At 34.0% G+C, this 25,904-nt stretch overlaps 1 protein-coding gene across 4 annotated transcripts in view; it reads left to right on the top strand.

Moving 5' to 3' along the window:
- The window catches only part of LOC149771684 (small G protein signaling modulator 1-like), a 110,859-nt gene that overhangs the window by 16,275 nt on the left and 68,680 nt on the right, over positions 1 to 25,904 (top strand). For all 4 annotated transcript variants that reach the window (XM_089948229.1, XM_089948231.1, XM_089948230.1 and 1 more), the window contains exons 3-5: positions 2,329 to 2,404; positions 11,140 to 11,305; positions 23,101 to 23,235. In XM_089948229.1, the coding sequence (XP_089804355.1) occupies positions 2,329 to 2,404; positions 11,140 to 11,305; positions 23,101 to 23,235 (377 nt within the window). The remainder of the gene's footprint in view (positions 1 to 2,328; positions 2,405 to 11,139; positions 11,306 to 23,100; positions 23,236 to 25,904) is intronic.

The following is a 25,904-nucleotide window of genomic DNA, read 5'->3' as shown; positions in this document are numbered from 1 at the left end:
ATAGCTCCCTCTGAGTTATATAAGATTTCAATATCTTGATTACTTCCTTCATTGTTAATGGCATGAATATCATGAAATGGAAATGTCTTGCAGTGTAAATTAATTAGGTCAGTGGTTCCCAACCAGTGGGCCACTGACCCCAGGGGTTATTCCAGGAGTATGAATTATCTCAATTATCAGCATGTAGGGTGTCCATGAAATGTTTTGAAGTTAAGAAAGGGGTCTTCATACTTCTAACCACTGGATTAGATGACAAGACCTTATTTCAAAAACATGTCATATCATGTAAGTAAACATAGGTGCTCAGTAATTTTCTTTTTATAAATAAGGTACCCTTTGATTATTTTTTTTACCCATAATGCACTACATGTTGAATGATTTTCTAACTGGATAGAATTACTTTTGTGGCATAATGGTTTTTGCACTGATTTAAAGGAGAGGTTGTATTGTTTTGACGTCATTGTGTGGGAGGACATGTAAATACAGTAGTAGATCAACAAGCTCTGTATAAACATTAACCTGGTTATTTGGTTATTGATCCTTCTATCAGAAACTGCCTTGGTTCTGTTGGCAGTGGAATCAGTTTCACACTGTGTACATGTACCATCGATACTTGCATATAGATCGAGTCCAACTGCAAACAACATACACTCCTGAGTCACATAATGCACTGGCATATCAGGGTCTGTATATTTTGTGTTACTGATTATTCATAAAAAAACTGTATAGATCCAGATCTGCCAGCACAATATTCAGTGACAGATCTGCTTCTTTGCAGTTTGCAGTTGGACTTGGCTTATAAGTGACTCTGTATGGTGTATACACAGATGAATTGCTTGCAAAAGAACATGGTTCCTTAGCTCATAATGCTAGATAAAAAAATATACCTGTGATCCCCATGGTACCTCTTATGCTGTTACCATTTCTGTTCTGCCTCCTCCATTTTCCTCTGAGACCACTTCTTTAGTTCATTCTTTTACTAGATCCTTAACTCATTCAGCCCCAATCCCACCTGTAGGCGTGATGAGGATGTACCCTATTTCCGAGCTCTGCAGCATCAAGGTCATTTAAGAGACACCAACGTGGGTGGTATTACAAAAAAGCAGACAGATATAGCTCTATAATGATACCATATAATCTAGAAGTTGTAGTTGCACTACAAAATACAGAGGGAAAAACCTCATTTCTTGGACATGTTTTTTTTTCTTCACCCAAAATGCGCTCATGGTCGGAATGCGATTTTGTGTCTGGATTTTAGACCTTTTGGCCTCAGATCTAAGGCAGACTGGTCTGAACTGCACACAGACAGGTGAACCTTTGTAAAAACTTGGATAAGGTGGGCATTTGGAATAAAGAGCGGTCTCTATATGAAAATGATGGGTCCATTGAGCAAAGAAGAAAAAGAACTCCAACTTTTACCCTTCTGCTCATGCGCAAGCAAAATAACCAATGGAAAATGATGTTTCTAATAGAACTAGGCATTAGTCTCATGGAAAATCTGTTGAAAGCTGATGTATTGCGATGTATTCAGAAATAGCCCCCCAAATGTCTTTCCTACGCGCATTTCAGGTGAAAATGACAAAAACCTCTGGGGCAGAATGAGTTAAACAGAGTCATTTAGACTGTAATTTTCTGTTCACATTTTTATCTTGTTTCTTTTACTTTATTAAATATTTTACAGATTGAGAGTTTGTTTCTTTTTTAGGGGGAAAGCTACTAAATTGGCTTTGTCATAGTGTCATTTTAGGAGACAACATAGTAGTGTCATGGCCACACATTTTTTGTCCCCAACATTGCTTATTCTTTGATGCTGCTTTGCATCAGGAAAGCTACCAAATAGATAAATATAAAGTTATATTTCAGAAAGCTATAGCTAACAGATCATAATTATTGTTCTTGCACAGCAATGATTCATTTTCATTGATTATATAGCATTCATAATCCTGATTGTTAAATCTGCAGGTAATGCATTTTTTATAGTACTATACAGTAAACTAGCATTTGTTTATTCCCTCTGCCCCCCCCCCCCCCATTTTTTCTTGTAATAAAAGTGGTCATGCATATTAATGACCACTTTTATTACAACCAGAAATGAGGGGGGTGGGGCAGAGGGAATAAACAAATGCTAGTCTTGATAAAAAGTGCAACACTGGCATGAGGAGATATGAATTTGTTCATTTTGAATATCATATTTTATTTTGGAGGGGGGGGGTACATATCTTTGACACATATGGTATCTTTGACACTTAAACATCTTCAGTCAACATAACTTCCATTGAATTGTCTGAGCCAGTAATAATTATGGGATCTCCTTTTGGTATTTTTAAGGTGAAACAAATTATGGAAGAAGCTGTCACCCGCAAATTTGTCCATGAAGAGAGCAGCAGTATTACATCACTCTGTGGTAAGTAACTTTTCTAATATATCCAGTCCATATCCAGCAGTATTACATCACTCTGTGGTAAGTAACTTTTCTACACATATCCAGTCCATATTCTGTATTGCACATGTCTGTCTGTCTGTCTGTCTAAATGTTCATATTGTATATCTTGAATTTAATGAATTTTATGGATTGAAACTATATTGGTATTGGGCATAATATCTAGACTGCCTACGTCAAGTTTGATTTTCATCTTTTATCGGCAGATTTGAGTTATTGCCCCTGCTTGATTGAAAAATTTGCCCATGCATTACAAGTTTTTATTTCAGTAACCTTTGAAGGATTTAATGAATTAAAATTGAATTCATTACAGTTGTGAGTATTAAGGATACCTGTCAATCAAACAGTTTCAGTTTTCAACTTGTTGTGTCACAATTTTGACTGAGTTATGAGTCCACATCATAAGACAGGGCCTTGATTATTCAAGTAGGTCTGAATATATATCTTTGCATCATGAAGTAGTCAGACAAGAGCTTTCCCAATCAAGTATGGATAAGATAGATATAAATCTTTACATTATTGACTGGCTAGACAAGAGCTTGCTTGTCAGATAAGGATAGATGTTTTGCATCATTAGACAAGGGCCTTGACCAGTCAAGTAGGTCTGGATGTATTTCTACACCTCATCAGGTAGCCAGACAAGGGCTTGCTGAACCAAGAAAGGATATGTCTAAATCTTTGCATCATCAGGTAGCAAAGCAAGAGTTTGCCAAAACAAGTACTGAATAGGTATAGTGGTACATAATAGGTGTATAGGCACTATATATATTTCATCAGTTTTCACCAGATTGTTGCTAAATACTTGGGAATCCTGTTTCAATCACATAAAACATTTTTAAGAAGAAAAGTACTGATTTTAAAGAAATATGTCTGCTATCAAGTTAGATCTCAGATTTTCCAAGAGATCAGTTCCAAAGTTATAATTTCCAATCTTGCACATGTGTGTGTATGTGTGTGTGTGTGTGTGTGTGTATATATATATATATATATATAATATGAGTTAGTATTTTGAATTAAGTAAAACACAAAATAGGATGATATGATGAATATATGGTCTTTGTCTTGTGTGAGATGAAAACTAAAACTAAGGACATTCATCATATACATTGACACTTATAATTGCCAAGAACCACTTTCCTTATATAGATACCTGTTAATAAAATACATGGTTTAAGAACCACTTTCTTGTACATGTTTATTCACATCACTTAGAATATAAGAGGGGCACTTGTCTAGATTTAGTGGGTCCCAGGGCATTGGGCTGTCAGATTCCTTTTAGCTCTAACCTAATTATGCTCATGTAAATGACATGATTAGATTTTCTGGCCATTTCATTATTTTTTTCAAATTATTTTTACTTTACTTTTTCTCTCAAAAACTGGGTGTAATTTTTTGCACAGTAGAACAAAAACATCTTAAGATATACAAATATAAATAAAATTTGGTGCGCATGTTCGTATGCACATGTAGATAACCTGATTACAGATTTTTGGTATTACAGTTTACTGTTTCAAATTTTTTCCTACATTTTATTATCACTTTTGGTCAGGGACTTTTTGTCTGCAGTTTTGCTTGTACAAATGCAAATATAACTAGGCACATTATTGACTACTGCATTTGAGGCACATTTCCTTCCAAGAATGTCCTAGTTGTAGGAGAATCAATAAGATACACTGTATCACACCACAAGAGACCAATCAATATTTCCCATTAGGTCCACTATTAGAGGTCTGAACACATTTCCCGTGTACATGCTGGGAACCAGTCTAACTTTGATGAGAAATAATTATCAGACTGGTTTGACCTTGTTTGTAATTGATAAACATGTGATATTTACCTCCTGTGTTTCACAGGGATGAATGACAGACATGGATGAATAATAATGGGTTTTTTCATGTAAAATTGTTACTGTTGAAGTACAATCAAATAAAGAATATCCTCTAAATTAGTATATCTCGCCATAGATTGGTTAATTGAAAGATTGATTGATTCAGCCTATTTTCAGATAATTCAGAATAATGAATATGTAGGTTGTGATTGAGAATAATGAATTTTTTTTTGTTTTGTTCAGATGCTGCCCTGCCCAGTTACAATAAGAAGAATATTTATAATAATAAAAATTATTTGTCTAAAGAAGGTAGTTTAATACAGATTTATTTAGTCTTCTGTGAGACACTCAACAACTTTTTAGTGATCTGCATGTACGTACAGAGAAATCCATTGCCAGGCAGCCAAGGATAACTAATTTAAGCTTTGAACAAGGAAGTCTTTCACAGTTACAGTCTGGTGGGCAACTAGATTTAGATCATTGTTTATAATGATTTTTTCATAACAATGATGAAAATTTAATTTGTATGGATAAATCTACAGATATAGATCTGTATGGAGAAATCTATATATTGGCTGATTGGCAAGTCCAGCTGCAAACAACTTAGACCTAGATGTGCCAGCCCTTGTTGTCCTACTGATTACTTCTGACAAAATATGTAGACCCAGATCTCTTGGTGCATTATGTGACAGTGTGTGCAGTTTGCGGTTGGACTCGACTTGTAAGCCAGTATATACACTAAATATGTGCTATTTTCTTTGCATAATCAATCATGCCATCACCCTGTGGTTTATAGATGTGGGCAGATTTTATTTTGTGTGGGTTTGCATTTGCATAATATGAAACATTATCCTATTGAAGCCATTATACTGACATGGAAAGATGCCAAATGAGAAGTTCACTGTAACATGTATATATATATATATATATATATATATATATATATATATATATATATATATATATATATATATATATATATATCTATATATATATATATATATATATCTATATATATATATATCTATATATATATCTATATATATATATATATATATATATATATATATATATATATATATATATATATATATATATATATATATATAGAGTGTCTCAAAATTAAAATTACCCAAGGAAGAGATGCAAGGATCAAATCTTTACTCAGAATAATCTCATTTGCTTTAGCCACCATTACTCAGTCATAATTCTATACTGATATCAAATGAAGATAAAAGGCACTTACTCTGCACAAAATATGATCAAGTCTTTTTTTTAAAGTATGAGAGATGGTTAATTTAACTTACAAAAATAGGTTCACTGTGTTGCATGATAAATTCATGTGCAGTATAATAGGGAAAAATGTCCAATGGATGCAGTGAAGTTAATGTATAAATTAAAAAAGCAGCCATCTTGAAAAACTTGTAGTGTCCTATCAACATGAATATACAATGAAAGACTTCTTATGATGCCAGGTTGGTCCTGAATGAAGGACTTGTAATGTCTGGTTGGTCCTAAATGAAAACGATGTCAATTAGATTTCTAATTTGTCCGCCATAGCAGCTAATTTAAAATCTGAAGAATATCAGAGTTGTCTCATCTTGAATTCCAGGAAATTCTTTTCAGTCAGTTCCTTTCAGGGACTCTCTTTCATTTTAAATGATTTTATTAAGTTTTTTTTAAACAGGTCATGCTGTTTTATTTAGTTGACTGGCAATATTACTTCATTATTCAATCAAATCTTATTGAACTTATTTTTTAAACCAGTCTGACAGCCTGAAGTTTCTTATTGTTTAAAAGCATGGTGTGTCTAGAAGGCAGAAAAAAGTGGATTCTGGTCTAATACCATGAAACAAATGTTAAAAGCTTCAAACCACTGTTTATAAAAATGCTAGGATTTCTTCAGATTTCTCTAGCTATTTGATATGTTTTCAAAGGGATATTTGTAAAATAAAATTCAGTCTTCCTCTTTGTGAGTGTATGTGTGTGTATGTTTGGATTTTTAAAGTAGCTTTAACAAGTTTTCAGTCATATTGCTACAGTGTCTGCAGTGTGGCAGTTTATAGTGGTCTAGCACTGGGACATCATGCCACAAACATGTAGCATGATGTCCCATCCAGTCACATTTTCCTGACACCAGGCCTACCAGTTCTAACACTAACCTCTTAATGCTGAGCGCCCGGTAAGGCAGCTGTAGGTACCATTTTTATAAGTCTCTGATATGACTTTTCTTGTGTTCGAACCCACGATCTCCTGCATCTGGGGTGGATGCTCTAACCACTTAGGCAACCAGAGCAGTCTACACTGTCTTTCAAGGCACACAGAAGCAGGTCAGAGTTCTAGAAATCCAAAATGTGTTTCATGTGACATGCAGCCATCCATATTTGTATATGCTGATCAACTTGAGTCAGTGAATATACATGTACACTCCAAGGATGAGATACATAAGAGTAATGAATATAGAGTAATTGCAGTTTTATGTGAAATGACTCCCATGTACCAAACTGCATTTAAAAAGTATTGTGCAGAACTTCTACCCCTTCACCCAGGTCATATACTTAAGTTTCATGTCTCAATCTTGAACAGTGTAAGCGGAGTTACCCCAGATGCAAATATGCACAGGTTGGCAATTCAACAGTATCCAGATCTTTTTGTCTAAAATGTATGGGATTAACTATGCTAATTATAACTGTCAGCACCTGTCAGATCTCCATGCATGTTAATCTGGAAATCATATTTTCTATCCAATTTTGATTCAACTTTGAGTAAGTTCTTATATCGGCAAGATTTTGGACAATGTTGCCATTTTGACCACAAGGGAGCTCCACACATGTAAATGAGGTAATTTCACTTCAGATTTTGTTACCACTCTGAAGGTCATGTTTTGTTTCTGATTTTACATGAGTTTGATAATGCACAGGGTCCAAGCATATTAACCAAGGCAATTTTGCATGTGATTAACTTCATTTGTAACTACTCTAGAGAGAATATTTAGATCTAAATTTTATCAGACTTGGTAATCATGAGTGAAATTCATGCTTATTTTGTGACCTTGCATTTAACTGGCTGCATTGTCAACACTAGGAAATATGCTTATGATCATATTTTGAGTTTGATTGTGAGCAATATCTATGACTATTAATGGGTAATCTTGTTTGTATCTTTATTGGCAAATCTACTTACCATGCTGGAGACCGAATTCCATTTGGATTTTGCTTCCCCTTGGTATATAAGCTTGTACTATCATCGTTGTAAACAGGTTCTGTTATAAGTAAGATATGCACATCTCAATGAGACACTTTGTATATGACTGGCTGAATTGGTTACCACCCTAGATATAGAGACTATCTTTCTCTTCCAGTTTCTGTCAGACTTGGTAATTAGGATTATGTCCTCATCAGACTTGGTAATTAGGATTATGTCCTCGTCAGACTTGGTAATTAGGATTATGTCCTCGTCAGACTTGGTAATTAGGATTATGTCATCATCAGACTTGGTAATTAGGGTTATGTCCTTGTCAGACTTGGTAATTAGGATTATGTCCTCGTCAGACTTGGTAATTAGGATTATGTCCTCGTCAGACTTGGTAATTAGGCTTATGTCCTCAAGATGACTTCAATTATGAGCTAGAGACTATGCATATTGACTATGATTTCATCTTAATAAAGAAGATGTAGCTAAATTGATCAAATCAACACGCTATAAAGTTTATGAGATATTACATAGGTTTTAATTTAGGTTTTGGTTTTACAATAAATTAAAACCTGTCTTGAAAGACCACTGCTATGAGAGACTATCTATCTTAAGAGACTAGTCTCAATGCACTGGTTTATTTATATGATGATATGACCTGTCATGAGAGACCATTATTTTTTTGCATAATGTACAGTCTCTCAAGACAGGTAATCTTCACTGTTAGTGAAAAGGTGAATTATTAACTTTTAAGTACAGTAAGCAAGGTGAATGATATCAGGTCCTCTTGGGCCTCTAGTTAATGGATTGCTGTGATACTTAATGCGCATCATCAGAATATATGCATGTTGACCATTCATTTTGCTAAAATTGTTTTCAGAAGAGTTGTGGACTTCTTATGCCATACCTTAGTGAAAATGTAACTGAACATTCAAGGCAGTTTCAGTGAAATTTTTGTGAGATCTTACTAAAATTTCACTCAAAGTTTGCTGAGATTTCCTTGAAATTTTTGACTAAAACATTCAATAAAATCTTTGGTGAGATCTCACTAAAATTTCATTGACATTTTGTTGAGATTTCATAAAAATGTTGACCAATGATTTCACTAAATTTTGGTGAGTTTTTGCCAAAATTTCACTTAATGTTTGATCAAAAGTTTCACTGAAATTTCATTCAACTACCATTGAAGTTTGAGGTAGTGAAATGTCAGAGTTACAGTGGACTATTTTACTGAAATTTCAGTAATTTTTCACTGACATTTCAATTAGAGTTTCAAATCTTATGTTACATGTTTAGGCTTGAATAAAGAGTAACACAAGAAAGAGTGAAAACAACTAGCTTTGAAAAACAAAATCATTTATTTCCCTGGAAAAATTATTTAAATATGAAAATCCAAAAATAATCCAAGAATAATCCACGAATAAAATGTTAGGAGTCCTAATAATAAAAGACGATGATGTATGCTGTAATCTTTAGTGTTGAAGTCTACAGTTACTTGTAGAAACAAGAAATATCATTCCGGTTTTGGAAATCTGAATAAATTTTTTATAAGAGCTGTCTTTATTTAAAAATTTTCACATGAGCACATGTATTTTCAAGGAAAAAAGAATTAATCCTTTTTGAATCCAAGTAATTTGAAATAACTCCAAACAGCACAACATACAACTTTCAGTGTAAGAGCCCAACTACTACTGAGAATATCTCGCCAAAACAAAGGTTATATTGTATTCTGAAATGCAAAAAGGGGGTCATGTGATCGTGTTCCAGAACCTCATCAAAATTATGTACTTGTTAAAGATCACATACACCCAGTGTGGCCCTGATAAAAACAATCATTTTACTCAAAGAAAAAAACTAAATTGTTTACATTGTAGTCCAATCATGACCTCGACTACAACCAATCATTTTAAAATAAAAATAGAACTTTTTTATGTGGTTGCTACTAATTTTTAATCAAGGTCAGGAACTAGATCAACACCTGGTGTTTACAAAACGAACAGTCATGGTCAAACTATTTTCTGGAAGAAGTATCATCTCCAGTGAATAAATTTACATTACAATAGCATGTAATGAAAAATAAATAAAATTTAAAACTGACAAACAATTAAATTGAAATAAATATATATTAAATCCGATATAATTAAATCGAATATACATAACACAAATGAAATAATGGATACCAATTATATTGAACTTTATTAGCTACATTAATATTTCAGTATAAGTGACACAAAATTATACTCCTGTTATAACATACCTTGTATATAGAAATTATAGAATGGACTTTTGAATCTACAAACTGTTGATGTTGTGATTGCTTGAAGTTGAATGAGCCCTCAATCCATAAGCAGCCATGGCGAACATTTATTATGATGTAATTGCACTGATTTTCCTCAGAATTCTTATGCAACTAGAAGATTTTGCTGAAATTAACTAAACCTTACATCATTCATGTCATTGAATGATGTTTCTGCATGATTGTAGACCATGAAAAGAACTCTGCAAAGTTATGACCATCTTTGAGAAACATGGCAACCATATCATCACTTTCCCACCAGTGATTTATATGATATCCCTCCTTAAATCTGGAAGGGAATCAGTTTGCAAGTGTGTAACTTCCAAATCTGTTTCAGTTCCTTCTCATTTAATCTGTTGTACACTACAGTAGAGTTGCTGATAGTGCAATTCTTCATGGCAGATATTGCAAAATGCTAGTCCTGGTGTTCAGTTTTCTCTCAGATTGTCTTATTATGGTCCCATCAACTTTGCTTTTAATCCATTCTCATGTCCACCCATTTTTCAAACCCTTATTCAAACTTTTTGCGTCATTGTCATGCTTGATACGCAGTTAGTGTTATAATGTAGAGAAAATACTTTTGTATTGGCACTGCTAAAGGAATTTCTCTTACATTTGCACATTAAGAGCACTGATGTCGGTTTTACATTTAGGTGACCAAAAATATATATTAAAAAAGCTAATAGAAAAGGAAACATAAGACAATATAGAAAGAATCATTGAAGCACTGTTGCTCAGTGATATTTTTTCAATGAAATTTCAGTGAAATCTCAGTCACAAAATCTCAATGATATTTTAAGAAATTTTGGGGAAATGAGGATATTTCAGTGAAATTTCACTGAGATTTCACAGAAATTTTAGTTGCATTTTTACTCGTCTACATGGGGTAGGTTGGCATGAGGGGGAAGTATATTGACCTGAGCAAATTGTTGGTAAGTCCTGTTTACCTGAGCAAATGTTTTACAATTCTACTAGTTGCTGTTTTACATTTGATGCTAAAAATTGACTATTTAGAGGAGTTTGGACAAATATGCATCTAATGGACTGTACCCAACATCAAGTTGGCTTGATTTTCACACTATCCAAAATTGACATCATTGACAAAAAAGGAGAGCCAAATTGAAAGTAGCAAGACACCTGTTTTTTATTTGTCTTTTATTATTAAATAGGATAGGATAGAGATCAGCAGCACAGTCATGTGTGTTTAATGTAATAACTAAAATTATCCATCGTTATCCTCACATGCTTTCATGTATATTATCCACAGCCTATTGGCAAATACTGTAGACCAACATCAGTCATTATTTGATACACTGTTGGATTTTGATCTACACTTTTCACTGTGCTTTACACATGTATAATATTTGCATTTCTGTGTTACAGGTGCAGTAGAAGCCTGTCTGCTTCATGGACTGCGGAAGCGTGCACTTGGGTTGTTCAAATTCAGCACTACAACAGCTCTGTTACAGAAGGTTTCCAAAAGCTTTGATCCAGCAGCTCAGGTCATCAGGATTGTTGCAGAGATTGAAGCCAGTAATGAGACCTACAGGTATGTTCAGTTTACACCAGTACTCCACTTAAATGGACCCTAATTGAAAATTCATTAAGCATTTTGGGTTGCACATTGCAATAACTTTTTTGTTATACCCTGAGTTGTCAGCCTGATATCTGTTTTGATTAATATCAAAACCCAGCTGTTTGCTCAAAAAGCTGAATAGATGTTTTGATGACTTTGAGTGAAGTAATTTTTAAAAGAGCAAGAAATAATGTACATCAACCATGGCACATCTCAAAAGTAGGTTCTGTGACCCATATTTCATGCTTTACTGACTCTGGTTATATTTTGTGTTTTAAGATACATGATTCTGTGCATCTCCATTAATACCACACCCTTAAAACAAAAAAAGATTGATCTGACCTAAATTTCCTTTTGTTGGCAGAGGTTAAGTTTCTACATTTAAGCTCGTTTTTATTTGCACACTATATATTTTTGTGTTATACCTAGAATCATGGAACTTGTGTGAGGGATGCATATTAATGAGTACTATACTCTCATTGCAAAATTAGGTCACTGACACATTTCCTGGTTTTGTGACTTGGGTTCAGTCTCAAGCACTGTTAACAGCAGAATAATCAAACTAGGTGATTGTATGCATTTTATTTAGTACCATATTTTTAAAACAACATTCTCACATGCATTTAACATTTTACTGGCATTTGGCTCATCACAAGTTTTTTTCTTACCTTACATGATTATTAAAAAGAAATGGTATAAACTTGTTTGAAAAGTAATATTTAATTTTCTGTTTTCTGTTTTCTTGTTGTTTCTGCCTAATTTAGATTTGTGTATAATTTGATCGAACGATGACAAGAATTTAGCATTTGCGAGTTGCTGTAACATTACCTGTACCTTTTGACTTGATTATTCTTTGTTTATGTATTATTGCATTGGACATTTTATATCAGTGCACCGGTAATTATGAATTTACTATGTTTTGAAATTGTAAACAACTTACTCATTAAAATGTAATCCTAGTATGACAACACAATGAACAAAAACAATACGGTTCAATGCTAATACCATAAAAGCTGAGTTGTAGTTTGCTTTGATGTAAGCGACCTTACACCATACCTGTCGACTTTCACGCTGGGAGGAAAAAAACCTCCCGATTTTGGGGGTCACTTCACGCCTACTTCCCAATTTCATATCTTCTGATTTTTGCAGAGTACTCCCGATTATTACATTATGTCTTCGATTTTCATTTCTTCTAAGCAAGAAAAGTCCTACATGTTTTGTTTTATCATCTGTGAATTATTGTTGTGACGAAATAATTACTTTACAAGATAGAATTCGCTTCTTCACAGAATAGAATATTAAGTTTAAACATTATTCACTTAAATTAATGATTTATTTACTTCTACAAGAAAACAAAAATATATTTAAAAAAAAACAGAACAAAGAAGTTAACCACAACAATAAAATTGTCTACAAAAGAAACTTACACAAGTGAACACCTGGCATTTTTATACCATATATACCAATGATAATTACCATCGTGAAATTAAAAGAAGGAATGAAAATACATACCAAGCAGCAAATGTGTCCTTAAAAAACTAACTGAGAATACATGTTTTATAGTAAACAGTACTAAATGCTTTACAAGTTCACAATAAGGGAATAAGGTAGGATATACAACAAGGGAAAAAAACATACCATGAGACTGCCTAATATTTAGTACCTTTAGTTCAACAAAATTGGGAATCCTTTATTTGCCAATCAGTTGATGGTGCTTGCCTAACACACAAGAGTATAGAACGTGGTTTCTTTGAATTACGGCAGAGGGCCAATCCTTTTCACAAAATAGTTGCATTGATAAAGATTAGCTTTTAATTAATCGTGCTGGCTTTCTTGCTTATTTAAGACTAATCTATAGCTATTGTGCAGTTTGACCACAGCTGACCAGAATATGAAAATAGGGAAAATAGGGCAGGTCACATGGAAAAATGGAGTCTTTTTGCAAATTTCACACAAATTGGACTAGGAAGATCGATCAATATTTAGTGAAAACAAGGCTTTAAAATGCCTTGAAAAACATCCAATTTTAGATCCCAATCTCTATTTTCTTTTATTCAGTCTCCCTACTTGGCTTTTGAAAAGTTCATAGGTATGCCTTTGACCCATTTTACAAAACTATGGTAATCGTGCTGATATTAAGGAATAAAAGGCAATTACACATCAATGTACTTGACATAGTTACCGGTCAAAATTCCCACTTATCACAAGCTAGTTTCAGGGTTTTGATGATTAACTGGCCTGTACATCTGTTGCAAAACGAAAGAAATTTGCTAACTATCAACATAGGAGATGCCGAAACATCAAGCTTTCCATTATGTGGAAAGTTATGATGTTTGTTCAGCTAAAACACAAAATTAAAATTGATTGATGATGATCTTAGTTGAACTATATGAGAATTTTAGCCTTTATTATTACCACACTTAATGAACATGTAAATTATGATGGTTTGTACAATAAAACATGCGTGCCTTTTTAAAAATATTATTGTAGGATCACTTATATCATTGAAAATGAGTAACTGTGAGCATGTGATTCAACGTAAATGAAACAGCTATTAAGGACTAGCTGAAATTTTATCTGGAAGAATGCAATTTGGTTGAAACAATGAATAAAGCAAAATCTGCCTCTAATGTGCATGGGAATAAGTAAGGATTGAAGTGATGCTATACACGCTTTGCACTGTGTAAGTACTGTAAATTATAGTTCAGCATGGTCTCCCTGGTTAACTCAACTGGCCCACGAATTATGAAGTCTGTTTTTACCTTCATGTTGGAGAAATCAGAAATTATGCATATGCAAAGTAATAAGAAGATCAATCACAGTACTATTAAGCAGTTTGATAATTGTTGGGTCACCGAACGTTATTCTTTTTTTTTACATGCCTATGTCTTAGGACACGGAAGAAAATATTGTTTCATGTCCCAAGATTTAGAGCCATTACAGTAGTCAACAAAAAGACCTAAAAGTTGTCAAGTTCAGACATTGGCCCATGGATAAACCGACCCCACTTCTACCAGGCCTTTATTTGTTTCCAAAATTATTCAGCTTATACACGAGTTTATACGGTATAATGTCAAAGATGGGACATGAGCCTTATTGTAAGTTCCAATGTCAGATTGTTGGCCAACGTAACAACTAGGATCAGTTAGATCTTTGGGGTTCATTTTGTTGTGAAAAATTAAATTTGTGATTGAAACTTTAATGGGGGATTCAGGGTAGAGGGGTTTTAAGCTAGGAAATTAATTCTTTTAAATGCTTGTTCATGCACTTTTGATCTTAGGGTCAAGGTCAGTTTTTCATCAGGGTTTCAGCAGAGTTTTTCATTGCTTGTATGTCTTAAATCACTTAATGGATTCTACTCATACTTGGGATGAATAATTATAAAGCAAAGACAACTCATTCTGCAACACATTCTTTGCCCTTTAGACCAAGAGGTCAAGGTCAGAGTTGTAGAAGATTTGCATTAAGGTTTTGATGCTGGTTTTTTATTTGCATTTATTTCCTAAATCCATTGATCAATTTTGTTCATGCTTTGAATGAACTGTAATGAAGGAAAGGCTATTCATTCAGAAATCCTTTTGTTTGCCCATTTTTTGACCTCAGGATCAAGGTCAGTCATAGTATATTGGAATTAAGGTTTTGATAAACGTTCTTCATTTGCTTACTTCTATATCCCCAGATGGGGTTATACTTATACTTAAGATGAATCATTGTAAAACTAGTCTATGAAAATTTTCTACACACTTTCCCAACCTTTTAACCATAAAGTTAATATTTAACAGTGACTCTAGCCTTCGTAATTTATCAGGACTTTTCATTTCTAAATTGCTATATTTACTGATGCACTCCAAAAAGATCTTGTGTCACATATAAAAGTTGTTTACTGCTCTGAGTTTCCACTGAATGTTCATATACAGACAGCAGTTTACAGTATCCTTTTATGGGCTGTTACTTTATCAACATAGATGCAAGCATGCCAGAATTCTGTCATTGTATTAGTCTCTTTATATTAACAATGAAGTGAGATCACATAGCAAGACATCAATTTTGTAAATTTATTGAACTGTTGACAATGAAAAATAATTAGTGGGACCTATGATGAGATGTTCTTACATGGAAATGAAAATAGACAGCAGGATTGTGGGTGGTCCAGAGTGTCTGAGTGGTCTAAAGCGCTCGCTGTTCTGGATTACTGCCATCTCACCTCTGTCTGCATGGGTTAGAGTCCAAGGCTCAGCTAGCATGGGTACATGGGAAAGCCTGCCAATAGCTTCTTGTGGGTCAGTGGTTCTTCCCTGGGTTTTCCAGGGTTCTTCCTCCACCAGTTATACTGGCCGCCATGTATAGCCTATCTTGTGCTGAAAATGGCATTAAACCCTAGAACAACAACAACAGCAGAATTGTGACTTGGCTAATTATGGTTGGTATAGAAGTGAAATTGGCAGGAAGTTGCAGTGTTAACTGAACAGGGAATCAAGGATGCTAGAAATAGCCATTATATGTCTTGCAGGAGAGTGATGTGTGATTTAGATTTTTAATGTAGCTTTAACAATTTTCCAGTCATATCACTATGAAATCTGCAATGTTGCAGTTTAAAGTGATGTCTAGCACTGGGGCATCATGCCACAGAGATGTAGCATGATGTCCCACCTAGTCACATTATCCTGACACCAGGCCGACTAGTCCTAACACTAACCTATTAATGCTGAGTGCCTAGCGAGGCAGCTATTAGTACCATTATTAGAAGTCTTTGATATGACTCAGCTGGGGTTCTCTTACAAGAGAAGTCAGAACTGATGACGATAAACCATCAGTAAGAAGTAATGATGGAAAACTAAGACATAATATGGACAGTACTTAGCAAACTAATGATAAATGTCATCTGAATGAACAGCAGGGTTGATCAGATATTTTTTTCAACCACTTGCCCAGAAAATTCACTTGTCCCACTTCATTTTCACTTGTCCCAATCTTTCAAAAACTCTTGCCTAGGTTAGACAAGTTTAATTCATGTTAAAAATAAAAGAATATACAACATAGCATCATTACTTCCATTAGCAGGAATGAACAAGATCATTGACAGAACAAAGTCTCGTACCCCCGAGTCTGTTCTTATAATTAGCACAAAGATTAAGACTGTACTTCTCCTTGAGTATACACAGCAGTATTCAGACTGCTCCGGTGGCTTAGTGGTTAGAGTGTCTGCCTTGGAAGTGAGAGGTCGTGGGTTCGAACCCTGGCAGTGTCATACCAAAGACTTACAAAAATGGTACTAACAGCTGCCCCGCTTGACGCTCAGCATTAAGAGGTTAGTGTTAGGACTGGTCAGCCTGTTGTCAGGATAATGTGACTGGGTGGGACATCATGCTACATGTCTTCGGCATGATGCCCCTGTGCTAGACATCACTAAACTGCCACACTGCAGACATCGTAGCAATATGACTGAAAAACTTTTAAAGCTACATTAAAAATCCTAATCACACACACACACGCACACATATACACCAGTGTTCCTTGTCAAGAAATATTGGGCTTGTGTGTAGACTGTTTGAAAGAGAACTCATATTTTTATTTAATTTTCATTTCATTCTCATCTAGTTTTCAGATTGCCTTTCCTAGTGGAGTCATCATGCACATGCTGGCAGTGTCATGCCTAACCAGTGTTGCTCTATGAGGTTAAAAACTCTGATGAGATGGGGCTTGATTAAATCATGAATTTGTCAGTTCCATAGACACATACACTGGCTGGTATTCAAACTTGTGCGAGTTTGGAATATTGTTTGCAATAACTGCAAAACATCTTTCCTTCAGAGTGAATGATTCAAGCCATAGATAATTATCAACCCAAGCTGACTGAACATTTCTTTGACTTTTAGTTGTGTCATAGTTGACATTTTTTGCTGCCATGTGTGAGGGAGTCTAGGTTATGTCTGTTTAGAGAATAGTTACCTCATACTCAGTTGCCGCCTTATGTTGCATTTCCAACCTTCAAGTGAAATTTCCTTCTCTTAATTTTCCTTGTGAAGATAGTTCACTAAACTCGTTTTTTTACATTTAAATCATCTTATTTGACAGCTACTTTTTACTAAAGTGAAAATTACATTTCATTGTTTCATTGCTTTGCATTATCACAGATTGTTATCATTGTAATAAGTTAAAAAATTAAAGACTCATTACTGTCATTTAATCTTTTCATGGAAGAAACAGACACTTGTTAATAAAGTGTTTTTCATTGACTGGGTGGATATGGTCATGAGAATCATAAACACACCAGAACAGGATCATTAAAGGCACTGCTATAATCGTACCAGATTTCTTTTCTTGAAGTGTTTTAATTGGATGATAAATACTTAGCCCAATATACTGTCATGAAGTAATAGCAATCATGCAAATGCAACAGTTATCACTAACCACTTACTCTAATATCACAGGTGTGAATGAATAAATTGAGTTTCATTAAAACGTTCAGTAAATTGTTTTTCCTGTTAATAACTGCTAAAGATAGTGTACTTTTAGACTAATTCAGGCTTCCTTTTTGAGAACATGGAAGCAGCGATTTTGGTAAGCTGTGTGCTTAGATTATGAACAGATTCCACAAGCACAGTATCCAAAGACATTTCAGCTACAGTACATGAAAATAACATAGAGGCATGCCAACATTCTGTCCATTGTGCATGTTGCAAAAATGCAGACAGCTTCACCTTACTCTCACCTGTCAGAAGTTTATAATATTTGTAGAGTGCACCCTTAGATGAATTAAACTTTACAAACTTGACATGAAATTAAAAGAGCAAAAACCCATACAGACAGTTATTGAATGTCTAACTAAAGATAAAGATTACAGAACCAATCAAGCATTTGTAGTCTGTGTAGTTATATATATATATATATATATATATATATATATATATATATATATATATATATATATATATATATAGTCTTTAATTAGTATATGGATCTAAGCTTGTCTTTTTATTTTGAAATAGAAATAAAGCGCAATGTTTGTTTGGCCTCACTATATACACATGATGTAACACAGCAAACAAAGTGATTTTGATGACCTTGATGAATGTTTTCATGGGCAAATATCACCTTTTATGTCCTGCAGCTGAATACATAGTAAGACAAGATCTTGTAAACGTAACTTGCTTGCAGTTTTTGTGGATCACTATAAAACTTTATACATATTACAGTCAACCACTCTGGTGGCCTAGTGGTTAGAGCATCTGTCTCAAATGTGGGAGGTCGCAGGTTTAGACCCTGACTGAGTCGTACCAAAGACATAAAAATGGCACTGACAGCTGTCTCACTAGGTGCTCAGCATTAAGAGGTTAGTGTTAGGACTGGTCGGCCTGGTATCGGGATGATGTGACTGGGTGGGACGTCATGCTACATGTCTGCAACATGATGCCTCAGTGCTAAACATCACTATAAACTGCCACACTGCAGACATCGTAGCGATATGACTGAAAACTTGTTAAAGCTACATTAAAAATCCAAATTACACACACACATGTGATGACAAATCTTAGTGTTCATGTCATTATTTTTAGAAGTAATGCCATTGTCTGCATACAGCTAGATGGAGTATATAATACAAAAATTGTGAATTCAGTTACTAATGCAGATTTTAGCCAATTATATTTAGTACATAGCATTGCTTATCACCAAAAATGTTACAGTTGTACTTTTAACTAATTATTTTACTGTATTTTCAAAAGAGTTGTATACCTTATTTGAGAGCTCTCCATCATGAGATGGGGTGAGTTGCACTTGAGTCAGGGGTATATTTAAGTGAGCAGATTGCTCACCATTCATATAGTTTAGTTTTATCTTTTGTTTTGTATATTTGATAAAGAATTTAAAATCTTCACCATTGACCTTTTATCTTGCAAACAATATTACCACCATTTATTTGGAAGTACTTTCCATCCTATATATATATATATATGTATATATATATGTGTGTATATATATATATATATATATATATATATATATATATATATATATATATATATATATATATATCTGCATCCTAGCTGGGCTAGTAGGTCAAAATTGGAATTATCTCCCCCTATATTAGTCATGACTGTCACAATAGTGCTGTGTAAATGATTCATGCATTTTTCATTTTGTTGTGGCTTTTTCATTCCTTGTTTTAATTTTGATTAATTCTGTTAAAATTGTAAATAATATCTCCTTTTTTTTTACATCTGCTTTCAGAGAGGTAGACTTACACCATCTCATATTACATGGAACAAAGGGGGTAGACTTACACCATCTCATATTACATGGAACAAAGGGGGTAGATTTACACCATCTCATATTACTTGGAACAAAGGGGGTAGATTTACACTTTCTAATATTACATGGAAAAAAGGGGTTAGACTTACACCGTCTAATATTACATGGAACAAAGGGGGTAGACTTACACCATCTAATATTACATGGAAGAAAGGGGGTAGACTTACACCGTCTAATATTACATGGAAGAAAGGGGGTAGACTTACACCGTCTAATATTACATGGAAGAAAGGGGGTAGACTTACACCGTCTAATATTACATGGAAGAAAGGGGGTAGACTTACACCATCTAATATTACATGGAAGAAAGGGGGTAGACTTACACCATCTAATATTACATGGAAGAAACGGGGTAGACTTACACCATCTAATATTACTTGGAAGAAAGGGGGTAGACTTTACCATCTAATATTACATGGAAGAAAGGGGGTAGACTTACACCATCTAATATTACATGGAAGAAAGGGGGTAGACTTACACCATCTAATATTACATGGAAGAAAGGGGGTAGACTTACACCATCTAATATTACTTGGAAGAAAGGGGGTAGACTTACACCATCTAATATCACATGGAAGAAAGGGGGTAGACTTTACCATCTAATATTACATGGAAGAAAGGGGGTAGACTTACACCGTCTAATATTACATGGAACAAAGGGGGTAGACTTACACCATCTCATATTACATGGAAGAAAGGGTGTAGACTTACACCGCCTAATATTACTTGGAACAAAGGGTGTAGACTTACACCGCCTAATATTACATGGAACAAAGGGTGTAGACTTACACCGCCTAATATTACATGGAAGAAAGGGGGTAGACTTACACCGTCTAATATTACATGGAACAAAGGGGGTAGACTTACACCGTCTAATATTACTTGGAACAAAGGGGTTAGACTTACACCGTCTAATATGACATAGAAGAAAAGGGGTAGACTTACACCGTCTAATATTACATGGAAGAAAGGGGGTAGACTTACACCGTCTAATATTACCTGAAAACAGAGCTGTTGATATTTTAGTTTTATTTTGTATTTCACTTTTCACCTGTAGAAGCACTTAAATTCAGATTGTGAAAATTTTGATATTTGTGTATTTCTAATGATGTTCTAGTAATCAGCTTAAACTCCCCATCTCAATAAGTGGTTCATTCAAAAAGCCTTTTATAACAACACTTAATTGTTTCACATGTTTTGGGCATTTTGAATGGTGAGCAGTATTTTAACCGAGAGATGTGTCAAGTTTATCTCGCATGTGTTGCGGTTATCATGGCAAAGTGTTTCAAACCACATAAAAGCTGAATGCATACTGAATTATACTGGTGGAGAATTCATTGGGGTGTGCTTGACTACTCAGCTTCGAAGCATCATGTACAAAAATATGTGTTTGTATAAAATGGTTAATATATGGATTCATGCATTTATAGATGTAATGGCATGTCAGCACCGTACTTGACAGAAGATAAAGCCTTCAGAATAAACATAAACATGAAGTACTACAAGATGATAAACAAAATGTGAAGATGTTGAAAATCTATAAAACTGTACAATGTATAAAAAGAATGTGTAAATGTTGAAATTCAGTAAAATTATATAAAGTAGAAGAAAAAAGTATAAATGTTAAAATTATGTGAAAGTCACAACGTATAACATAAAGGTATAAATATTTAAATTCTGTAAAAGTATATAAAATATAAGCTAAAGGTTTAAATGTGTGTTTGTGTATGTGTGTGTGTTTGTGTGTATGTGTGTGTGTTTGTGTATGTGTGTGTGAGTTTGTGTGTATGTGTGTGTGCTTTAGATTTGTTAACATAGCTTTAACAATTTTTCAGTTTCAAATGATTTAACTCTAGAATAATCTCAAATGACTTTGGGGAAAAATGGATTATTCAGTTCAGTTACAATTATGGCCAATGCATCCTTATGTTAAGAACATTATCCTTTTTAAATAGGATTTCAAAATGATTCACATATTTACAACTTTGAAAGACAGTTAAAAAGTGAAAATCGTATTGTTAATCAGTAAAAAGGCACAGTGAGTAATGTCAAGTTATGTTTGTCAATTAAATGTCTTGTCTTCAGTTAGAGCACATGTTAAAACATTCTGATTTATGACCCAACAACATCGTACCACATGCAGGATACTTTTAGCATTAAGCTCATAATAACAACAATAATTTCTTTTTACATCCTTGTATGTATTTCATTTGAAAAACAGTGATGTTCCAAACAAGCACAGTGGTTTGCAAAAATTTCTAATCTATCTAAAAAGTAAGCTCTGTGGACTACATCAGATCACAAAAGATTAGCACTGACATGTCGTACATGTTCCTGCATGATTGGTGTAGTTTTGTTTACAGAGATAATGTTGCTGATGTGTTGGAGTGGCATTAGTGCTAAAGAAAATTTTGTCAGTCCCATGTACTGTTATGTTCCCAAGTGCATTTTATTCATTTAATTGGCACGGACCAATTACAATTATAACGAGACATTAAACATGACTCAAAACTGTAGTTGCTAGTTCGTATTTTTCCTTGTTAGAATTAGTAATTTGCCAGTTGAAAAAATAATAAAGTTTCTAGCTGGTGATATTTTGTACTCAGATTTCAGTGTTATTGGACTATGCTAGTGTACATTTGAAATTTGCTAGTGTACATTTGAAATATGCTAGTGTACATTTGAAATATGCTAGTGTACATTGAAATTTGCTAGTGTACATTTGAAATATGCTAGTGTACATTGAAATATGCTAGTTTACATTGAAATTTGCTAGTGTACATTGAAATATGCTAGTGCACATTGAAATATGCTAGTGTACATTGGACTGTAATAGTGTACATTGGACTGTAATAGTGTACATTGAACTATAGTAGTGTACATTGAAATTTGCTAGTGTACATTGAACTATAGTAGTGTACATTGAACTATAGTAGTGTACATTGAATGCACCAGCAGATCATGGTCTAAATTATTTATCTGAAATCTTTATGGCCACGAGTGACCTGTGTCATACACAGTCATATGCATTCAGTGCACAATACAGTATGTACCGGTTTGTAATGTTGCTGCTGAAAGTTTACACTGCAATTTGTCAAGGCTCTGTTTTGTTTGTTAATATTCTTGTCATTGTTTCCAGACTTGTGGCATACTGCTATTAGTTTCTATGGGAACCATCCTAATTAGATCTTATTGCTTTTACAAATGTCACATTTATTTCACTTCCATGCAGAGACTTTTGTTTTACTTATTTGTTGTAAGAATCACTTATGCCCTTAAAAGCATTTGCATATTTTTTTTATCAATGCTGACATTTTTTCTCCAAAATATTGCATCTGTTTAACTAATATGTGGTCCCTTGCAATAAAGCCCTCAAGTTTACCACAACCTTCTTATAACAAGATTGTGGGCTTCAATCCCCACTTATGCTATATTTCTAATATCACTAAATTTTTCAGGAAGTCAGTGGATGCCAGTAAAACTCAGTTGAAGCGGCCAACAACAACATACAATCCAAAGTACATCTGGATACGGGTAGCCATATTTGAAAAACAGCTTGCTAAAATTCTAGACTACCTTGTACAGAACAACAGGTATTTAGTTGAGTTCCCGCAGTTTTTTTTCTTTGAAATACCTAATGTAATAATTTGTATTAGTTTTTAGTCAGTGCTGTTCATCATACATCATCAGCACTTATCATGCTTCATTTCTCATAGTCAAGATAAAGGGCAGTGGGAATGGAAAACAAGCTGTTACAAAATTGATGCAGGTGATAGAAGAAGGTTTTGATCTTAAATCTGCTGTGGAGGAGTTGTAAAGGATTTTTCTTAGGAAACAAGTGGATGTAGTATTGCTGTGCTGTGTTGTAGTATTGCTGTGATGTGTTGTAGTATTGCTGTGCTGTCTTGTAGTATTGCTGTGATGTGTTATAGTATTGCTCTGCTGTGTTGCTTAAAGAAGAAAAAATGAATATGATCATTTGTTTCTTTTTCCAAGGTATTGATTTATTTATATAAAATGGAATTAAGCTAATTTAATAAGTTAATATAGAAGAAAAAAAACTGTTATCACATCCTGATTCCTTCATGCTGTTAAATCACAATCACAATTATCACTGTTCTTTTCCTGTAATATTAAAACACTTTAAAATAAATGAGCGATAGCAGTCGGACTTGGATCATGTTTGTGGACCATGTCTCTAGGAGGACTTATCGCCAGCAGCAGTTCATGTACACAGTTAACAGACTGTCATAGCTTTTCAATCAAAAAAAGAAATTAAAAACCAGAAATCCAACTAGAATTTTTTATTTCTACAAGGACATCAAACATTATCATGGAAGTGTTATATTTTGGCAAGGAAGAATAAAATGCAAATTAGTTTACCTGCCTAGGCAGTGTTTGACAGTAAAGATATTCATTTACCAGACATTAGCCAGGAAACTTTATTAATTATTGGCATTAGACATGAAATATCTTTACAGAGAAATAATTAATTACTTTTTAATGTCTGGATATAAGGTTAATAATGATAAGCTTATAGATTTTGGATGAGGTTGATACTACATAATATTGATCTTGCATCTAATTGGCAGAGCTAGTGAACATTTTAGAGGCCGTATTTCTAAATAAATTTAAACAAGATTTTTTTTTTTTTAAGTAACCTTTTATCAAGATCTCCTTAGAGTTCAGGTATGAGCAATATCCATGTATATTTATGTGGTGATTTTGCATTTGATTTGACGGAGCTTGTACACACTCTAGAGATCTTACGTCTGATCAGATTATGATCAAACTTGGTACGTAAGCTTGTATAATCAAAATTGAGATCAGTTATATAAACATGTGGTGCTTTTACATCTGATCAGCTGAGCATGTGAGCACTAGACACCATACTTTATCATCAAGATCTCAGATGAGTTTCATTATGAGGAAGATCCACGTGTAGTAATGAAAATACAGACTGATCATATAGTGGAAAATGAACCCACAACTTTCTTGTCATGAGTCTAACACCTGGACCACTCAGCTACTGCAGCTTCCTTGGGTGGGATTTCAATGGTTTCCAGATTAGGACTTCAGGGGAGGAGCCTCAGAATGGTCAGCAGACCCAGAAATCCATGTGACTACACATATTAATTGCCCTTATAAGTAATTGTATATATTTCAAGGGTATGGCTATGAACATTTTTTAAGTTATGAATCGTGGTCTTATCCCATGGGGAAGGAGAGATCAAAGGGAGAATGCTTGTTGTATAATGTGACTTGTTCTTTTTATGCCAAGAAAGTGATCCTATATATGGTATAGGGAAGAAGATAAATGACACCAACAGTAACATACAATGTAATAAGATTTCTTTCCCCTCTACAGTGTGTAAATTTGCATTCACAAGCTGACATAGGTCAAATAAGCAGGTGAGCAATATAACGGCCACCTGGGTCTCTTTGGTAATAGTCTGACTTGGAAAGGTTATGAGCTGTGAAAAGCTCAGACCTTATTAAGCATGTTTTGCCCTTATGTTCTCTTTGTTTAGGGTGATTCCAACAAGAAAGTATATGATCTAGACTGTCTTGTTCTAATTGGGTTTATTTGGAAAAGCTAGATTAATTTAATATTACATTAGAAATAGTATTATGTACAAAATGAAAACCATGATCTGACTGTTTTGTCTGAATTCTAATATAAGCAGCATACTTATTTCCTGATATTTAACTAAAAGTATTGTGGCACACAAAGTTTGTTGGTATTAGAGCTCTATTCAGCAAATTTAACTCAGCCAAGTCATTATTTCTGTTTTCCTGTCTGTTATCAAGCAGTTTGATTTCCAGGGTGTGACTTTACAGCAAATAATTGAATTTGAGTCAGATTTTTTATGCTGCTTGAAATCAACAAGGCTTCACATGAGATCCCTTGTCAATATTCTGTGTCATCTTCTAGTAGCATTTATTGACCCAGATTATTCATCCTGTCACACTTTGGTTTCTGCAGCTTAATTTGAGATTATTGGACTTAAATTAGATTTGTATGGTGTTTTGTATTGGCTAGATTTCAAATGAGTTAAATTGCCAGGGATCTGTGGTATGTTGGGTGGAGCTATGGCTGTCAAAATCCCACTTTTATTTCCATACAAGCAACTATTTATAATTATTAGATTCTAATTTTGTATGTACATGTACCATCAAATTTGGTGTAATGCTTTGTACTAAGGAAATCTGATACAAGTTAGATTGTTTTTGTCTTTGTCATCGTATAGAAGAGTTATGG

This window comes from Sinohyriopsis cumingii, unplaced genomic scaffold, assembly GCF_028554795.1.
Source record: "Sinohyriopsis cumingii isolate HCF-2022 unplaced genomic scaffold, ASM2855479v2 utg001727l, whole genome shotgun sequence".
NCBI lineage: Eukaryota > Metazoa > Mollusca > Bivalvia > Unionida > Unionidae > Sinohyriopsis > Sinohyriopsis cumingii.
The sequence above is the reverse complement of the archived record's forward strand: the minus strand, read 5'-3'. Positions and strand labels throughout refer to the sequence as shown.